The sequence below is a fragment of the Nanorana parkeri genome, unplaced genomic scaffold, assembly GCF_000935625.1.
Source record: "Nanorana parkeri isolate BGI_ZX_2015 unplaced genomic scaffold, ASM93562v1 scaffold851, whole genome shotgun sequence".
Classification (NCBI taxonomy): Eukaryota; Metazoa; Chordata; class Amphibia; order Anura; family Dicroglossidae; genus Nanorana; species Nanorana parkeri.
The window spans coordinates 340865-357828 of record NW_017307119.1 but is presented as its reverse complement, the minus strand read 5'-3'; the positions used below and the strand labels follow the sequence as shown (position 1 = coordinate 357828).

Genomic DNA, 16964 nt, shown 5'->3' with positions numbered 1-16964 from the left:
CCCAAAAGGGGGGGGCCGTCTCAACCCCCCCCCCCCCCCTATTGGCGACCCTGCCTGTGGGCTCAAAATAACCGGCCATCGGCCCTCGCTTCACTTTCCGACATATGTATGACCTTGAAATCTTACTCAACTTGTATAAAACATGAACAGGGTAATTTACCTAGCGGAAAAAAAGAGGAATATTAGATTACAGGTTAAAACCATATACGGAGATTAGTTCATTTTATATCAGTGATTGTAGTTTCATTAATTTTTATACTGTCACCCACATAAATGAAAGTATAGACTGACCCTCCAACAGTTATAGAACTACAAGTCCTATAAGACATTGCCATCGACAGGCATGACTTCCAGAGGCATTATGGAATTTGTAGTTTTAAACACAGCTGGAGAGCCAAAGTTTGGCTACCCTTGGTATAGTTCATACTTTTGCGTTCATTTTCATTACTATTAAAGACAGTATTGTGAGGAAATGTAATAGCTAATGTTTTCATTAATGTGGTTTCCCTTAATGTTTTCAAAATAAAATGAAAATGAGTAATTATTTTGGTTTTTATAAATGGCCGGCTGTCAAGGAAAACTGTCCCTAGAACCTGTTTGAATAATGAACAACTGGAAGGAATGTATAACCAAATTTTTAAGTGTTTGGAAAACGTAACAGATGGTAAAGATATAGGCAGAGCTTTCATTCCTATGGCAGCTCCTTCCTGCTGTAAATATTGCTCTGAAACTGTGTGTATTCCAATGTCTGTCATTTATTATTTACCCAGATTATTATTACTATTGTTTTGGAACATAAGAAAAAGAGAAAAAAAGAAGATGCTGGTTTATTTCTGTTCATCAGTGGTTGAAAGAAGTCACAGTGCCCTCTGCTGTATGACAGTCCTATAGCATTTTGTTCTACATCTAGCAGTTGGCGCTTGATCTCATGCATGCAAACACCTTACACTACCGAACACAGGTTGCCAAGCATCATTACTATTGGTAAACTCGGACAGCTTAATTAGCAGATATAAAAAAGGGGTAAACAGCATCAAGCAGGTCAGAATCAAAATATATACAAGGTGGATGTGCATCCTGAAATACATATTTGCCCTACAAAAGGTGATAGAAGCAGAATGGTTGTAAATCATCCTTTTCATCAACTTTAATTAAACAGTAAATAAATGTAAAGCCCACATCAACTTTCACTTTAAATCAGCTAAAAAGTTTTCAACGGGAATCAAAACAAAACGTGTAATAAAAAAAGTCTTACAGTTCGTTATCTTTAAAAAGCAGCCACAGCCTGACTAGAAATGCCTAAACCCCGCCAGTCTGCTGCAGAGTGAGTCTCTTGCTCTGTGTGAAAACAGTGGTCTTTCTGAAGAGATCTCACAGACACCCTGCTGAGTCAAAGCAAGAGCTATCCAATCAGCTGAGAGCATGAGCTTGGCCAATTGCAGAGCTATAAACCTAACTCAAGTAGGGGGTATGGTGGTCCTCTGCAGAGGGGGCACGGTAATCCTTTGCAGAGAGACCACTGCTTCCATACAGAGAGTTACTCTGCAGCTGTTGGCAGGAAATAGGCTTTTCTACTCTGGCTAAAGCTGCCTTAGAAAGACATTGAACACCTTTTGCTTTGATATACCTAGAATGCATTTTCCAGATTTAAACTAGAAGTTCAATTGTGGCAAACATGGGAAAACCTGTCATGTGAATTGGATATCACATAGGGGGATTCTTATCCCCCTATGTGATAACTTTATTGCTAAGTGTAAAAAAATAAAAAAAAATAGTGATAAAAAAAATTAAAGCATCATAAAAAAAAAAACGAATTTTTTTTTTTTTAAGTTGCCTACGCAAACTTCCATCTGGTGCGCCTACGTGTGAAGAAGACGATTGCACCTATTGTGTCGCATATGTCACATATCGCCACGAACGTCGCAGTGAGAGCAATATTTTACGGCCATTACTCACTGATGACACTAAACTGATGAGCAGTAAAAGTGTTTAAAGTGTCGCCTATGGCCATTTTTTGGTGTGGTCGTTTAAAGGCTTGACATGTTTGGTGTCTATTTACCCGCCGTGACCCCGTCTTTTATATTTTACCAAGCATATTGGTATGTTTTTTAACATAACGTAGGGAAAACATTTTACCTCCAAAAGAAAGCTGTATGTGTCCCTAAAAAATGTTAGCATAAATTGTAAGGCTATAGTCCGGTCATGCTGACTGGTGAAATTTTTGACTGACTGGCGAGACACCCTAAAAATTTTTAAGCCCTGCCCATCATTTAGGTTGAAGTACAGTTTAGTTAGACTGGACACATTCATTTCTAGGTGGGTATAAAATGATGGGACGTGTCTTCCGTCAACCACAGAATGCAAGCAGGCTAGAAGGCTTTTTTTAACATGCAATCTGGGGTCCTTCTTGACCAGTTCTTTCATTTCTTGTAATTATACTTGGCCGTCATCTATGTTCAGAACAGGCATTCCTGAAAATGTACAGCCCTACACATGCTGTCAGAGCTACAAAACAATTAACTAGGCTTACTGCAGTAACATCAAGTTCCTAGGCAATGTGTGCTAAGAACGTCAAACGTTGGGTTTTTGCTTGATACAAACATTACCTCTTGGCTCTGTGGTTTTAAGAAACTTCCAAGTGCCTTCAAAAGGCCAAATCATTCATCAACTTTGTTATGACAAAGCCGTATCCTTCACAGCTCAGGGGCTTTAAAAATTGCCCTTTTCTCTCCTCCGTTAAAACCTCCTCCTTTTAAAAGTGAGGAATAAACGGGACCGCAAATGTCAGATTACAATCACTCCTCATACTGCCAGAAAATATTAGCATGAAAAGACATACAGGTTCCTAGGACTAATCCTCTGATCCAACACAGTTCCCAGATTCCCTGAGCTGAATTAAAATACAGCCCAAAGATTGATCACATGTGTGTCAGAACCAATCATCCAAACCATTAAAGGGAACCTGTATATGGGAAGTGCAGAGGCTCACTATGTCGCTTTGAAGATGGGACCCTGCGTGGCCCCAAAACGTTGGCTAATTGACGCTTGTGACATGTTTCTTCAACAAATAAGCAAGATAATTGAATGCTTTTGGCTGAGTGCTGGTAATCTCTGTCTTTATGATGAAATAATACGTGCAAAGAAGAAAGAAAAAAAATCTTTTTAACCACGTCGGAAATTCAGAGCTGTCCTGTGTCATACACACCTACTTCGTTATCTCAAGGAGTCTAAAGAACCCTACTAGGGACAATAGAATGCTTAGTCTCTATGTTGTGAAGAATAGGATGGGTGGTGGGATTGAGTAGTGTAGACACCTGGGCAGTGCTGACACCGTTTACTCCACCCAAACTATTACTTGCAGGATCTTTACAGGGAAAATGTGGCTGTAGTAAAGTAGTACTAGTGCAGAGATGTACTGTATATGGTTTTTTTGCCCTGAAATAAGCTTTTAAATGAATCCATTATCTTTACATTAATTTTTTATATTAAAAAAAAATAAAATGTATAAAACAAGGTCAGTCTAATACAAACATTATTACCATGTGTAGATGTCTTATAAACCTAATTTCTGTTAAATTGTAAAATTTTCTGCATGGTAAAAGTATATAGTCAAACTCTAATGTACATATTGCTCTTTAATAAGATTTCACTTAGAATAGAGCCCTACATTTGTTTTAGTATTCAAATAAATAAACGGAGGGTAAAATCGAGAGCGTAGCCAATCAGAAAGTCTGTTCTGCACTAGTGCTATTGCTGCTCTTTTTTTCTTCTTCCTTCTGACATCTAACATCCCTGGGATGCATCTTTATGTTAGGAGACACTATAATCACTTTTCCATCTTAAAAGGGTATTAAAAAAAAAATAATTATTTCTAGATTGAATTTCTGTCATTTCTAACCCATTATTAATAATCATATCAATCCAGAAGTTTGTAAACGTACTTATTGAAAATGCCCATATGACACACACTCACCGGCCACTTTATTAGGTACATCTTGCTAGTATCGGGTAGGACCCCTTTTTGCCTTCAGAGCTGCCTTAATTCTTCATTGCATAGATTCAACAAGGTGTTGGAAACATTCCTCAGAGATTTTGGTCCATACTGACATGATAGCATCACGCAGCTGCTGCAGATTTGTCTGCTGCACATCCATGATGCGAAACTCCCGTTTTACCACATCCCAAAAGGTGCTCTAGTGGATTGAGATCTGATGACTGTGGAGGCCATTGGAGTACAGCGAACTCTTTATCATGTTCCAGAAATCAGTTTGACATGATGCGAGCTTTGTGACATTGTGCATTATCCGGCTGGAAGTAGTAATCAGAAGATGGGTACACTGTAGTCATAAAGGGGTGGACATTGTCAGCAACAATACTCAGGTAGGCCGTGGCATTTAAACGATGCTCAATTGGTACTAAGGGGCCCAAAGTGTGCCAATAAAGTACCCCCTCCCCCAGGCATGGATCCATGCTTTCATGTTGTTTACGCCATATTCTGACCCTTCCATCTGAATGTCACAGCTGAAATGAAGACATTAGACCAGGCAACGTTTTTCCAATCTTCTATTGTCCAATTTTGGTGAGCCTGTGCGAATTGTAGCCTCCGTCTCCTGTCCTTAGCTGACAGGAGTGGCACCCGGTGTGGTCTTCTGCTGCTGTAGCCCATCTGATTCAAGGTTCTATGTGTTGCCCGTTCAAAGATGGTATTCTGCATACCTCGGATGTAACGAGAGGTTATTTGAGTTACTGTTGCCTTTCTATCATCTCGAACCAGTCTGCCCATTCTCCTCTGACCTCCGACATCAACAAGGCATATTCATAAACACAACTGGCGCTCACTGGAAATGTTGTCTTTTTCAGACCATTCTCTATAAACCTGAGAGATGGTTATATATGAAAACCCAGTAGATCAGCAGTTTTTGAAATACTCAGACCAGCCCGTCTGGCGCCAACAACCATGCCACGTTCAAAGTCACTTAAATACCCTTTCTTCCCCATTCTGATGCTCGGTTTGAACTTCAGCAAGTCGTCTTCACCACGTCTAGATGCCTAAATGCATTGAGTTGCTGCCATGTGATTGGCTGATAAGCAATTTGTGTTACCAAGCAAATGAACAGGTGTACCTAATAAGGTGGCCGGTGAGTGTACTTCCTCAATGCACTGACATAATTTCACTCAGCCCTGTAACTATGCAATTCATTGTGTCACAACACTCAGAGCCTGCCGTCTGAAATACAACTCAATGTCTGAACAATGTAACATAATTGCTTGCTAAAAGCAATGCATGATGGGATATGTAGTACTGAGAAATCGAAATTGCATCACATCAAGCATCAGGGAAAGAGACATAGCACACTGGGAATCCAGAAAGTTGATGAAAGTGATGGGCAGACGGAAGGCGGCACTCACTACATAAATGGGATTTTTTTTCATGTAAGCTTTGATTGCAATATCAAAAACAACTCCAGTATGTATTCCTATTACAATGCTGATGTTATAACAGGAGAGGATATGCTGGGACTTTAGAACTTCTTTAAATGTAGTGCTGTGCTAGCAGTGCACACTGACATCAAATGGAAAAGGCTTCTGCAGACTGACAGCAGATTTTATATGCTGGCATTTGGGCCGACATGTCTTAATATCAGATTAACTGATCTAGAACTCATGTAGGCAGAATTTAATGAAAACTTGACTAATATTGAATGTTACAATGTTAAAACCACTTTGTCAAGGGTCAGTTACACCCAAAACTGATGTTTAAGTTGAATCCCGATGCTGGCGACGTACACTGTACGTCGTCAGTCACGAAGGGGTTAAATATACATTTCTTGGGCTCTCTGCTCTTTCACTCCTTACTGCAGCAGCAGGGGAAGTCTCACTTATCTTGCTGGATTGTCGTTGATGCAGAACAAAAAGAAAAACAATGTATTCCAATGGTATTTTGGGCTCTAGTTCACATCGCAGCGTGCAGTTCCAGAGCAGGTGAAAAAACTGCAGCAAGCCCTATTTTATCTGCTCTGGAACGCATTCAAACGCATCAAAAATGCATGCAAGTGCCTGGAACGCACTGACAGCCCGTGTTAAACTAAAAAATGATTTATTTTTTTTACCAAAAATGGCCCGGAATGCATCAAAAACACGGCAAAAAACTCGGCACAACCGGATCTGCTCTGCATTTTGTGTGAACAAGGCCTAAAAGGTAGCATATGACAGCAGTGCATGGATAGTCTTGGATCTTAAGTGCTACAATGCTGACAGCAGTTGTGGGGGTCCCTAGGTGACATCAGAGGTCTTGGAGACCCCTGATGTCTCCATAAAGAGGACCTGTTTGGTGAACTGGCTATTACATAGGGGATTTCTTAATGTTATAGTATATAATTTCTTATGTTATAGCAATAAAGTTGTCTAAAAAAAGTTAAAAAAAAAAAAATCACAGCATTAAAAAAAATTAAGAAGCTAAAAAAAAAATATTCACAAATAATAATTTAAAAAAATTACATAAAAAATGTTTTAAAGTCCCCCGCACCCCCACATGCAAACATGCTTCGGGTGCGCCTATGTACGAAAACGACGATTTTGCCTATTATGCAGCACATGTTACATATCGCCGCGAACGTCGGAGTGAGAGCAATAATTTTATGGCCATCAATCACTGATAACACTAAACTGATGAGCGGTAAAAACGTTTAAAGTGTCGCCTATGGCCAATTTTGGTTGCGGTCGTTTTCTGCGATTTCGCGGGCGCGCGCAATTTTAAAGGTTGACATATTTAGTGTCTATTTACCTGACGTGACCCCGGCTTTTATATTGTACCAAAAAATTGGGGTGAAAATAAATGTTTCATAACATTTTATAGGGAAACATGTTTTTTTTACAAAATTTAGGGTACTTTTTTTGTTATATAGTAAAAAATAAAAACCCCAGCGGTGATTAAATACCACCAAAAGAAAGCTTTATCTGTCCCCAAAAAATGGTATAAAATTAATTTCAGTACAGCGCTGCATGACGGAATAAACGTCAGCCAAAGTACCGCAGCCCTGAATACTGAAAAATGGCCTGGCCAGGAAGGGGGTGAAACACCGCGGTCTTCAAGTGGTTAAAGCGACATTAAAGCATCACAAATGTTTTCCTCCCCCCAATGTTAGTGTCAGCACTTACCTTAAATGATGTCTCTTAATCCGATCTTCTTTCCAGCTGATTTCAGCCTTCTCTCCAGCGCTGCTGCGGCTCTCTGATCCAGCGATGACTCCTCTGTCCTTGCTGGCACTTCCTGTCCCATGGTGTCTGCATGCGGGTGCACGCTGTCCATAGACTTACCTTGTATCTCTCCTCGTCTCCCGGCCGAAAATCTGAAATGCGCATATATCTACTGCTTGCTAGGTAGGTCTTATTTTCGGGAAAACATGGTATATTGTCCTAGATTGTTCACTTCTCCTGCCCTCTCCAAACTCTTCACCCTTTTGTGAATAACCCTGTAAATGTATATTTACATATTACTAGCATAAGTACCTGGATCTTTTCTGAAATTAGTTTCCTGTGATCCATGGACAACAACATCGAGGCTGAAAGAGGGAAGGTAAGCATTCGGAGCAAATGAGCTCTACTGCTTTGCACAGTGCTATGTGAGGCAATGCTTAGAAGAGAGGAGACCTCATCAGTGCGACGTTACTTTGTCCTGTCCCACTAGGGTACAATCTACACATAGTCCTGTCTGACAGAGGTGTCTGGGTCACAAGACTAGTAGATCAAGATTACAAACTCACTGGAAGGTAAAACTAATCATTTCAGTTGTGTATGTAGCCGATTCCTGGAGTTCTGCCCTAAAATTAAACATTTGGCTGGCGTTTCATTTAATAGGCTCCACAATAGGCAGCAATATGCATGAGATGGGTAAGTAAGGATGAAATACAGCGATTTAGACAGATGAGACAAATAGGCAGCTGCTAAATAAATAACACTTACCTCATCATCAGAGTCTTCAGCAAATGCTGAGTGTTTGGGAGCAAAAATATTTTTCTGTTGCAGCTTCTTGGGAAAAATAAGTCCATACCTGTTACACAGATGATACAGATGTAAATATTTGGCAATTGTCTTAGACTGGAACATAAATAAACCACATTTCACAATCAATTTTTCCACTTTCAAGGCATGTTCCTGGAAAACAAAAATGCTGAAAAACAGGATCCTTACCAGTCTAAAACTATATGAAATAGGAGTTCATTTATAAAAGCTCCGCCCAGCTATGCCGTTCATGCGGCACTAGCGCCCCTTCATGGCGCTGAAGCATAAAGGAAATTTCCTATATTCCTCAGTGCTATCTAGGTGCACTAGTGCCATGTTAATGGCATCCACCCGGCTATACAATGAATCTGTGCAGAATGAGGAATTCCTAGGTAAAATGGACTTAGTATTATATTAGTGGGGGTAGCTTTGGAGATTCACTTTGAGTCTCAGATCTGACTCGTAACATCCACTTCAACATAAAACCAATTTTAGACTTCCCATCATGCAGAGCTCTCCTGAAGCTATTGTGAATGTAAAGGCTCTGGTGTATACTTAACTGCTTATCAATGTCATGTATATTAAGACACCCCTGTATACAGAAAGTATTTTCTGGGAATAGATTCAGTTTATTATTAATGTTATCATTTATTTACAAAAAAGTCACAACATTGTCTTCAGCACTAAAAAAAATGTGTCACAGATAACACAAGTGCTTTAAGCTTCTCCTTTGACAGCTCAAAGAACATATTCCATATACTAAGTGAGATAGATATATACATATATCTATCTATATTACACATATACACACACACACACACACACACACACACACACACACACACACACGACCAAAAAAGAGAATTTTTTAATACAGTGGAACCTCGGTTCACAAACTTAATTCGTTCCACAATTCTGGTCGCGAACCGAATCAAACTGTGATCAGAACGCGATCTCGACTAGAGGAAGCCATGACTATGTGTCACAGCAGGGAAGATGGCTGCGGTTGTGGAGTTCGCGATTGGAAGCAAAATTTTGCAGAAATTCCTGTTCGCAAAACGAATTGTTTGCGAACAGAAGCGTTCGTGAACCGAGGTACCACTGTACATCATTAAATGTATTTTCCTAAATGTAGCAGGGTAGGTACCTGCATGTGGCTTGGTATCAGACTCTTGCATTCTCCTTTACAGCAGAACTCAGATGGAGAGGAGGGGCAGGGGAGAAACAGCACAAGGAGTCAGACAGTTGTGCTGCAGTGCAAGAAACATATGAGAAGACAGAGTGGCAGAGACATCCGTTCACCAATCTGCTCCATCTCTTTTCACTGTGCAGTCACAGGCTGTGGACAAGACCTGTATATGTTATTAACTGCAGCAGGGAAAAAACAAGCCTGTGCTGTGGGGCAGAGTTGTGTAAAATTCAGGAACGGATGGACAGAAATACAAATCCATTGGGGGTAAAACAGTTTCCTTATATGTATGCATCTCTGTATTTAACTGCGTGCCTGGAGTTCAGCTTTAAACAAACTGCCAAAAGTCAGCACAACTAAACAATGATTGTGATCAAAGTATTGTCCACATCAAGTGCATGTCTGCTAGGAAAGGGGCATTAAAGCACCCCATCCCCCCTCCCTTAATAAACTGTCCACACTACATAAATGTATACAAGCAAATAAACTTACAAATAGGAACATGCATCTTTTTTTTTTTTATTCCCCCTTTTCCCACAGGTCCTTTACATCTGGGCTCTACATCCTGCAGCGCCATTTTTAAACTTCAGTGGTGGTGTGCCGGACATGCACCATTCAAAATCTGCATTGGCTCGTTATTGCAGGATAACAAACCGCTCCGGGTCTCATACAGTGCATGCACCATACAACATCTGGTGCGCCTTGTTATCCTTTAATCTCCGGTGAGATTTTCCTGGAAGCCACTGGTGGCGTGTCCTACACAGGGGGCACCAGTGAGGCCAGGGCTATGTCACCGGTACATCAGAGAAATGAGGAAATAGGGGGGGGGGAATGTAAGTGTCTCTAAAGGTTTTGATTTGACAAATGACTTTTATGACATTTTTGGAAGGGCATACTGTACTGCATTATGGTAATACTTCATAGTTTAGGGAGAAAAGGTCTGCTATAAAACTCCTACTGCCAGCAAGGTAGAAGAGAGAGACAAGAGCAAATAGTAGACATAAAAACTGTGAGGTGGTAAATGTCCCAAAGGCTCTTGCCAGAGCTGCAAAGTCTCTCAATGAGTTGTGCCATAGACACTGTAATGCATATTTATGCAGCGTAAAGAAAAAAGTACTTTGTTTACAATCATTTTTAGGATCAATCCAGGCTAACTACTACAGCTAGTCAGGTCTGTAATGCTGTTACCAGTGGAAGGACCTCCCGTTACTTTCTTCCATGAGAACCACTAGGTACACAGACAGCAATAAAAACCAGACAGTGGTTCTAACTGTTCACCACTCTTCCCATAAAACAAAAACAAAAAAATGTTATTCTCATTCCATGTCAGTGACTGAAAAAGTATTGAATCCAGTCAGTCAGTATGACAGCCGCAGAGCTGGGATTTTCAGAAGCAGGTCAGCAATGGCAACCTCCATGTGTATCTCATGACAGGTTTACTTTTAGGGCCTGTTCACACGACGTCCGTTTTGTGTGCTGACCGGATCCGTACGCTGCTGCACTCAAAATGCATCCCAATGTATCCCTATGTGTTTTATGAGCTCCAGTTCTCACGTGCGCAGTCCGTTCAGGTTACGACAGAAAAATACTGCATGTCACATTTTGTACGGTCAGGAAACGCAAACGCGTCCAGAACGCGTCAAAAACGCACTGCACTGCAACTAACATACTAAAAGCACCACTCCAGCCCAAAAAAAAAAAAGTTTTTTTTTTTAACTGGAACGCATCACAAATGCGACCAAAACGCAGCAAAAACGTGGCTAAAACGCACTGCATCAGTCTGCAGATCCGCACCTGATCAGGACCTGATATCATGTGAACAGGCCCTAAGGGAAAAAACATCAGGTATAGAACACAGAATATACCCTATGACACAATACTCAGTTCCAAGAAACTAAAAAGTGTAGCGTGAACTGTACTCTTATCACTACTTACTGTTTTCCTGGAGCAGCCATATTGATCACTTCTTATGCATGTATCCTAGGGGGGAAAAAGAAAAAAAACACAAGTTTGCATTTGTTAAGTTTGCAGGCAAGAGATATGAATTATCTGGTTACCTGGATCCTGGAATCTAGCTATCCCCGAGTGGAATGATGAAAAGAAGTGGGAAGAGGGAATACCAGGGCAGGGTTATTGTTAGTGGATTGGAAGCTGAGGGAAGGGGCAACAACGGACCATTCCTGCACAATATCTATCAGAACGGCTGTTTATAGTATTCACCAGAGAAGTATGTGACCGAGTAACAATACAGGAGCACAACTGAGAGACAGGGACAGAGCGTTGTCACCCCATAACAGGAAGTGCCTAAACAAGGACCTTCAAGGCAGGATCACCAGGTATTTTTTTAATGAAAGCTGCAGATTTAAAAAGACACAACAACCTTGGAGTTACATTAACATGGTAAATACTAGTATGAGATTTTGCGTATTGAATTTAGAGCTACGTATATAAAAACGTATTAAAAACCCAGTATTTTTTTTCCAGGCTTTATTTTATTTTCACCTGGTTATCTTAACAGTAACCAAACTTCCTGCGTGACAGCGCATACTCCCGGTGCTGTTTCTATGGAGGAGCAGGCTTGTCACCCTACAAAAGTAGGGATCGGTTCACACCATAGCATTGTGCTAGAGGCACGTTTTCTGTAAATTTGCCACACGCTATAGCACAGCACAATGCACCACATGCTAGATGCACTGGTGCATTGCGCTGCCATTCATTTGACTGGAGAGTAACTCACCAGCACACCAAAATCTTCATCATAAAAACGCCTACTGACGTTTCATTGATCATGAAATGACAGGAATTGGCACCCTAATCCACCTCTAGGCAGGCACTGAAAAACATGCATGCATTACTTTAGTTCAATGCACGCCCACCAGGGCCCTGTATGTATGAATGAATGTGAGATATAGAGCTGCAGCTAACGATTATTTTCAAAATCGATTAGTTAGCCGATTATTAAGTTCGATTAATCGGTTAATCGGATAGAAAATAAAATACATTTTTAAAAATGGCTCCGGTGATGGGACTACTAGTTTGTATTGAGATTGCAGTCCATCACAGGAGCAAGCTTGGAGCGGTGGAAGTAAAAAAAAAAAAAAAAAAAGTGTGGTGTGCAATATAGTGAAATGAAAAGTGTAAAATTATACAGCAATGAATGCAGAATGGCTCCGGCTATAGAGGACTACAAAACCCAGCAATAGTACATTATACAGAACAATGCAGAATACCACCAGCTATAGAAGAATACAACAAATCCCAGCAATAGTACTTTGGGGAGGAGGTGTGACGCGCAGCGTGTGTGGAGCCGTGAACAGGGCCGACCAATCAGAAGCCGATTAATCGATTATTGAAAAAGTTGACAACTTTTTCAATAATCGATTATAATCGATTATGTCGATTAGTTGTTGCAGCCCTAGTGAGATAGGGATATTGTAAGCTCCTGGAATGACTGACGTGTATATACAGTATGTAAAGCTCTGCATAAAAACTGTCGGCGCTATATAAATACCTATAATAATAAAAATACATTTATTACATTTTTGCATTGAAGCCTGCAGACCATTGCAACCATGATGAGTACAATGTGGTCTCCTGCAAACTTCCCAGCCACAGGTCCACACAGAGTTACAGACCTGTCATGGGACTGGAGGAAGTAAATACTGTGATTCCCTCTGCTGCAGTGGCAGACAGGACTTGTATTCTTCCCAGTTACAGAACTTTGTGAATGGAGCTGTGAATGCATGATGGTGCATACCCATCACCTCCTCTCGTGCTCAAATCACAAAACGTCTTGTATTCTGTGATAAAAATACATGACTTTGTGAATGGACAAGGAGTGAGGAGGGGGAACGCATGTGATTTGAGCCCTTTACAACTTTGGCCAACTAGCTCTCCTGCAGCACCGGGAAGCCAAAAACTATGCGTTGGGAGCCAGTGTGCTCCAACATAAGATTTTTAGAGTATACAGCAGCCCCCCACACATAGCATACATGTTATTACAGGTATGTTACACGCCTAGTGCTGTGTAAGAAAACATGTTTTACTGAAATTCAGCTTAAAGTTCCTGCAGTCGCTCCTGAGGGGTTTCATCAGTCAGGCTTTTTACCATTTCTTTATTACCACAAGGGGGACTTTTCTTCATTAATTGTGAGGCTGATACCTCCCCTTACGAACCTCATATTGCTGCAATAGGCAGGACTACTGTAAGTTCACATAATGTGAATCGCCTGCCTGTGCTTAGCTGTCAGGGTAGAAGATGGTGACAGGGTCTCTTTAAGCAAACCATTCACGAGAGTTAAAGTAGAGCTGAAGCCAAAACATTTTTTTAAAAGTTTTGCATAGAGTAAGGGAAGCCTATAACCTCTGTGCCACTTGGGAGATTTCCCTTCACTTCCTGTCCAATAGTCACGACAGGATGTGAGAGGAAATCCCTCCAAAGAGAGGGAAATCCCTGGTGGTCAGAAGGGTCACCAGAACTAGTGTCCCCAATGGAAGATTCCCATCTATTCCTGTTCTGATGACAAGCCAAAAATTGGGATTTTCTTTCACTGATACAGTCACCAGGATAAGAAGAGAGGGTGAATCTTACCAATGGGAACACAGACAGCTATGAAAACCCGACAGGAGTTCTAATCCCTCCCCACTGTATCCAAAACTAAAAAAATACAAATGTTGGCTTCAGCTGCCCTTAAAAGGGTAATTCCACTTTCCCAGGCGAGTTTAGGAAAATGGAATCATCCCCTCCAAAAAAAAAACCCACGCCTCGCTGCTCTTACCTGTCAATTAATGCTCCTTCCCCTCCGCGGCTGCCGGTGTACGATCATACACTGCACACAGCAGCGCAGCCCTGCGGTGGCTAGTTTTAATTCTACTCACAAATGGCAAGCACTCTTTGCTCAGCGCTGACCAATTTGAAGAGTTTCTGACCAATGAGAAGAGCTTCTGACCGCGATGACCAATGAGAAGAGCTTCTGACCAATGAGAAGAGCTTCTGACCAATGAGAAGAGCTTCTGACCAATGAGAAGAGCTTCTGACCAATGAGAAGAGCTTCTGACCAATGAGAAGAGCGTCTTAGCACATACTTCTTAGTACAGGGTGGGGAAGGAGAGCTCATTGACAGGTAAGAGCAGGGGGAAAGGAGAAGGGGCAGATTGCTGGGGGTAATTTCATTTTCTCAAATTCGTCTGGAATAGGGCAATCACCCTAGAATTGTGAAAAGCTCAGGAAATTGAAAATGAAAGAAATAAATCAGCAGCAAATTATTTTGACCTACTGGCGTGAGAATGTCCATAGTCGTTATGATTGGCTAAATAGTGTTCCTTAAAGAGACCCTGTCACCAGATTATTGTTTTTAAAAAATGTGCATTTGACGTATCTTATGCATGTCATTTAACTGTAAACGCCTCCTCTGCCTAGATATCAAAAAGCCCTGAGACTGCAGCTGCTCAGAAGCTGCGTCCGGGGATGTAAATCTGAGCGCATACGCAGCTGTACGCATGCACCCACGTGAACGCATGTACTGCCATTGACTTCTATGGGAGTCTGTAGTCAGCACTTGTAGCAGCCTGGTGGGAGGAAATATGCCGTGTGCATGAGCCCAAATACTTGATTTTTCTGTTTTACCTGCAATCTGTTAAATCAGTGACAGGGTCTCTTAATGTGGCTGACACAAATGGAAAGAGAAGCTGAGAGGAAATGTTTACAAAATGCTGCCGGCTATGCCATCGGCTGTCGCCAGTAATGGGGCATGGGGGACGTTCCATTGGTGGTTGCCCAGGCGTAATGGGGGATCCTACAGGAAAAAGGCAAGTTTAGGAGGTAAAGGGATACATTTGTGAATACCTGTTTCCCTCCGCCTGCTGTGCACTGTTCTGTTCCGCCTCACAGGAGCAGCGCCATGTAAATCTTCAAGAAAATGGCGTCGGCGCATGCTCAGTTCACCACCATCACGCTTTGCGAGGCTACGGAAAGATGCCGCACGCATGCGCAGAAACTCTTCCTAGCTTATGGCTACCGACGTTATGTCTACGTCGCGTCTACTATGGAGAGACTATGGATTGTCTGCGCATGCGTGGGTGCTCTATTCGTGTACATGAGGTTACCCCCTTACCTGTCCAATGTAATGTGGCAGCCAGCCAAACCAATGGCAACACGCTACATTATTATATGTGGGAGCAGCTACGTTTAAAGAATGTTAGGAGTCCATTCAAACTGTGTGCGTTAACGCATTTTTTTATTGCACGTTAGTAAGACCAGTCATATGGAAGGGCTGGCTACGTACCAAAATGTCCAAAAAATAGACAATTTTTTTTTAATGCAGCACATGGAAGAGCATTACTAGACGTTGTGGGGCACTAAGGACACTTGCGTTGGAGCTGAGTTGCTTTACTGCATTGGGGTGCCATTTAAAATGAATGGCACTGCAACAAGCTAACACACAAAATGTGCATCACTGTGTTGAGGTAGCACACGCATGGTAATGTGTGCTGCAGTGATGTACATGTTACCAAAGTGCACTGCATTAGAAAGATTGTTGGCTGAATCTATTGGTATAAATCAAGTGTGTGTGTGTATATATATTTTATTTACCAAGCTGAATGGGGGCGGGGCTCCCTGTCCCTCACTTGCTCGTCACTGGTGAGGCATCGAGAGCGATGTCCTCACTGTTTTTTTGATTGGACAGCTTGGACCAATGGCACCTTGCCATTGGTCCAAACCATCCACAGAACTCACACCTCTAACACAGAGTAAAGTCTGTGACAGCTCCTGCCTCACCAAGTTAGGTTACACAAGCAGTGGGGAAGCCCGCTGATGTGTAACCTAAATACCTGTCAAAAGCTGGATGCAGCGCTGCCTGTAATCAGGGCTGTAGCTTCCATGGGGCGAGTGAGGGCGCCATTGGCAACAGGGGCGCCAGGCAGCCAACACAGCTGTGGCTGGGCAGGGAGAAGAGGAGCGGCACAGGCTCCAGCTTCTGCTCCGATCCCTGCAGCTCTCTATGGGTAGAGAACTCTGTGTCCTCAATCTATGTTTCTATTTCAAAAGGGAAATGTCAAGGGTCTGTTTAGACCCGAAGCCCCCCCAACAGTGAAAAAAATAAAATAATAAAAAATAAATTAAAAACACACACACACACGACATGTGCAAAGACTAAAAATTTGTTTTGGACGAAATTAATGGAAACTAAAAATGTTTTCATTAGTTTTGTCAAACGAAACAAATTTTTATGCTATTTTGGATTTGGTCACCAGAGCATTCTGCGCATGCGCTCTGCCATCCTGGAGGCGGGGCGCATGGCGTCACATACCGCACAGGTCTGTTGGGGGGCACAGTTTTCTGTTCTTGCCTCGGGCGCAAAAGAAGCTAGCTACGGCTCTGCCTGAAATTAACAGGCAGCGCTCCGTCCATGACAGGTTACACAGCGGGGAGGCTTTCCCTGCTCTGTAACCTCTGTTAAAAGCCTCTCTGAATGGAGAAAAAGTTGTCAGCTTCAGATTTGAAGCTGACACCTGTTTGTTGCATATAGGGCTGTGTAGACCGGTCAGGGTACCAATGCCCAGGTGTTGACTTGGTCTCCATATTCTCCAGATCTCAATCCAATCGAGCATTTGTTGGGGTATGCTGAAAAAATAAATGTCTGATACATGGAGGCCCCACCTCGCAACTTACAGGACTTAAAGGAGAATTATGGGGTAAGTGTTTTTCCCCATAGATCCCCTCAGGGTCACGGGAGGACATAAACTAGCGTCCTCCTGTAACCCAAAGCTCAGT

General features: G+C 42.0%; 1 protein-coding gene across 1 annotated transcript in view; it reads right to left on the bottom strand.

Moving 5' to 3' along the window:
• NSRP1 (nuclear speckle splicing regulatory protein 1) overlaps positions 1 to 11150 on the bottom strand; it is a 43503-nt gene extending 32353 nt beyond the window's left edge. The window contains exons 1-2 of the mRNA XM_018565485.1: positions 11126 to 11150; positions 7963 to 8050 (exon numbers count right to left, since the gene is read on the bottom strand). Of these exons, the coding sequence (XP_018420987.1) occupies positions 7963 to 8050; positions 11126 to 11145 (108 nt within the window). The 5' untranslated portion in view covers positions 11146 to 11150. The remainder of the gene's footprint in view (positions 1 to 7962; positions 8051 to 11125) is intronic.
• Positions 11151 to 16964: the final 5814 nt, after the last annotated feature.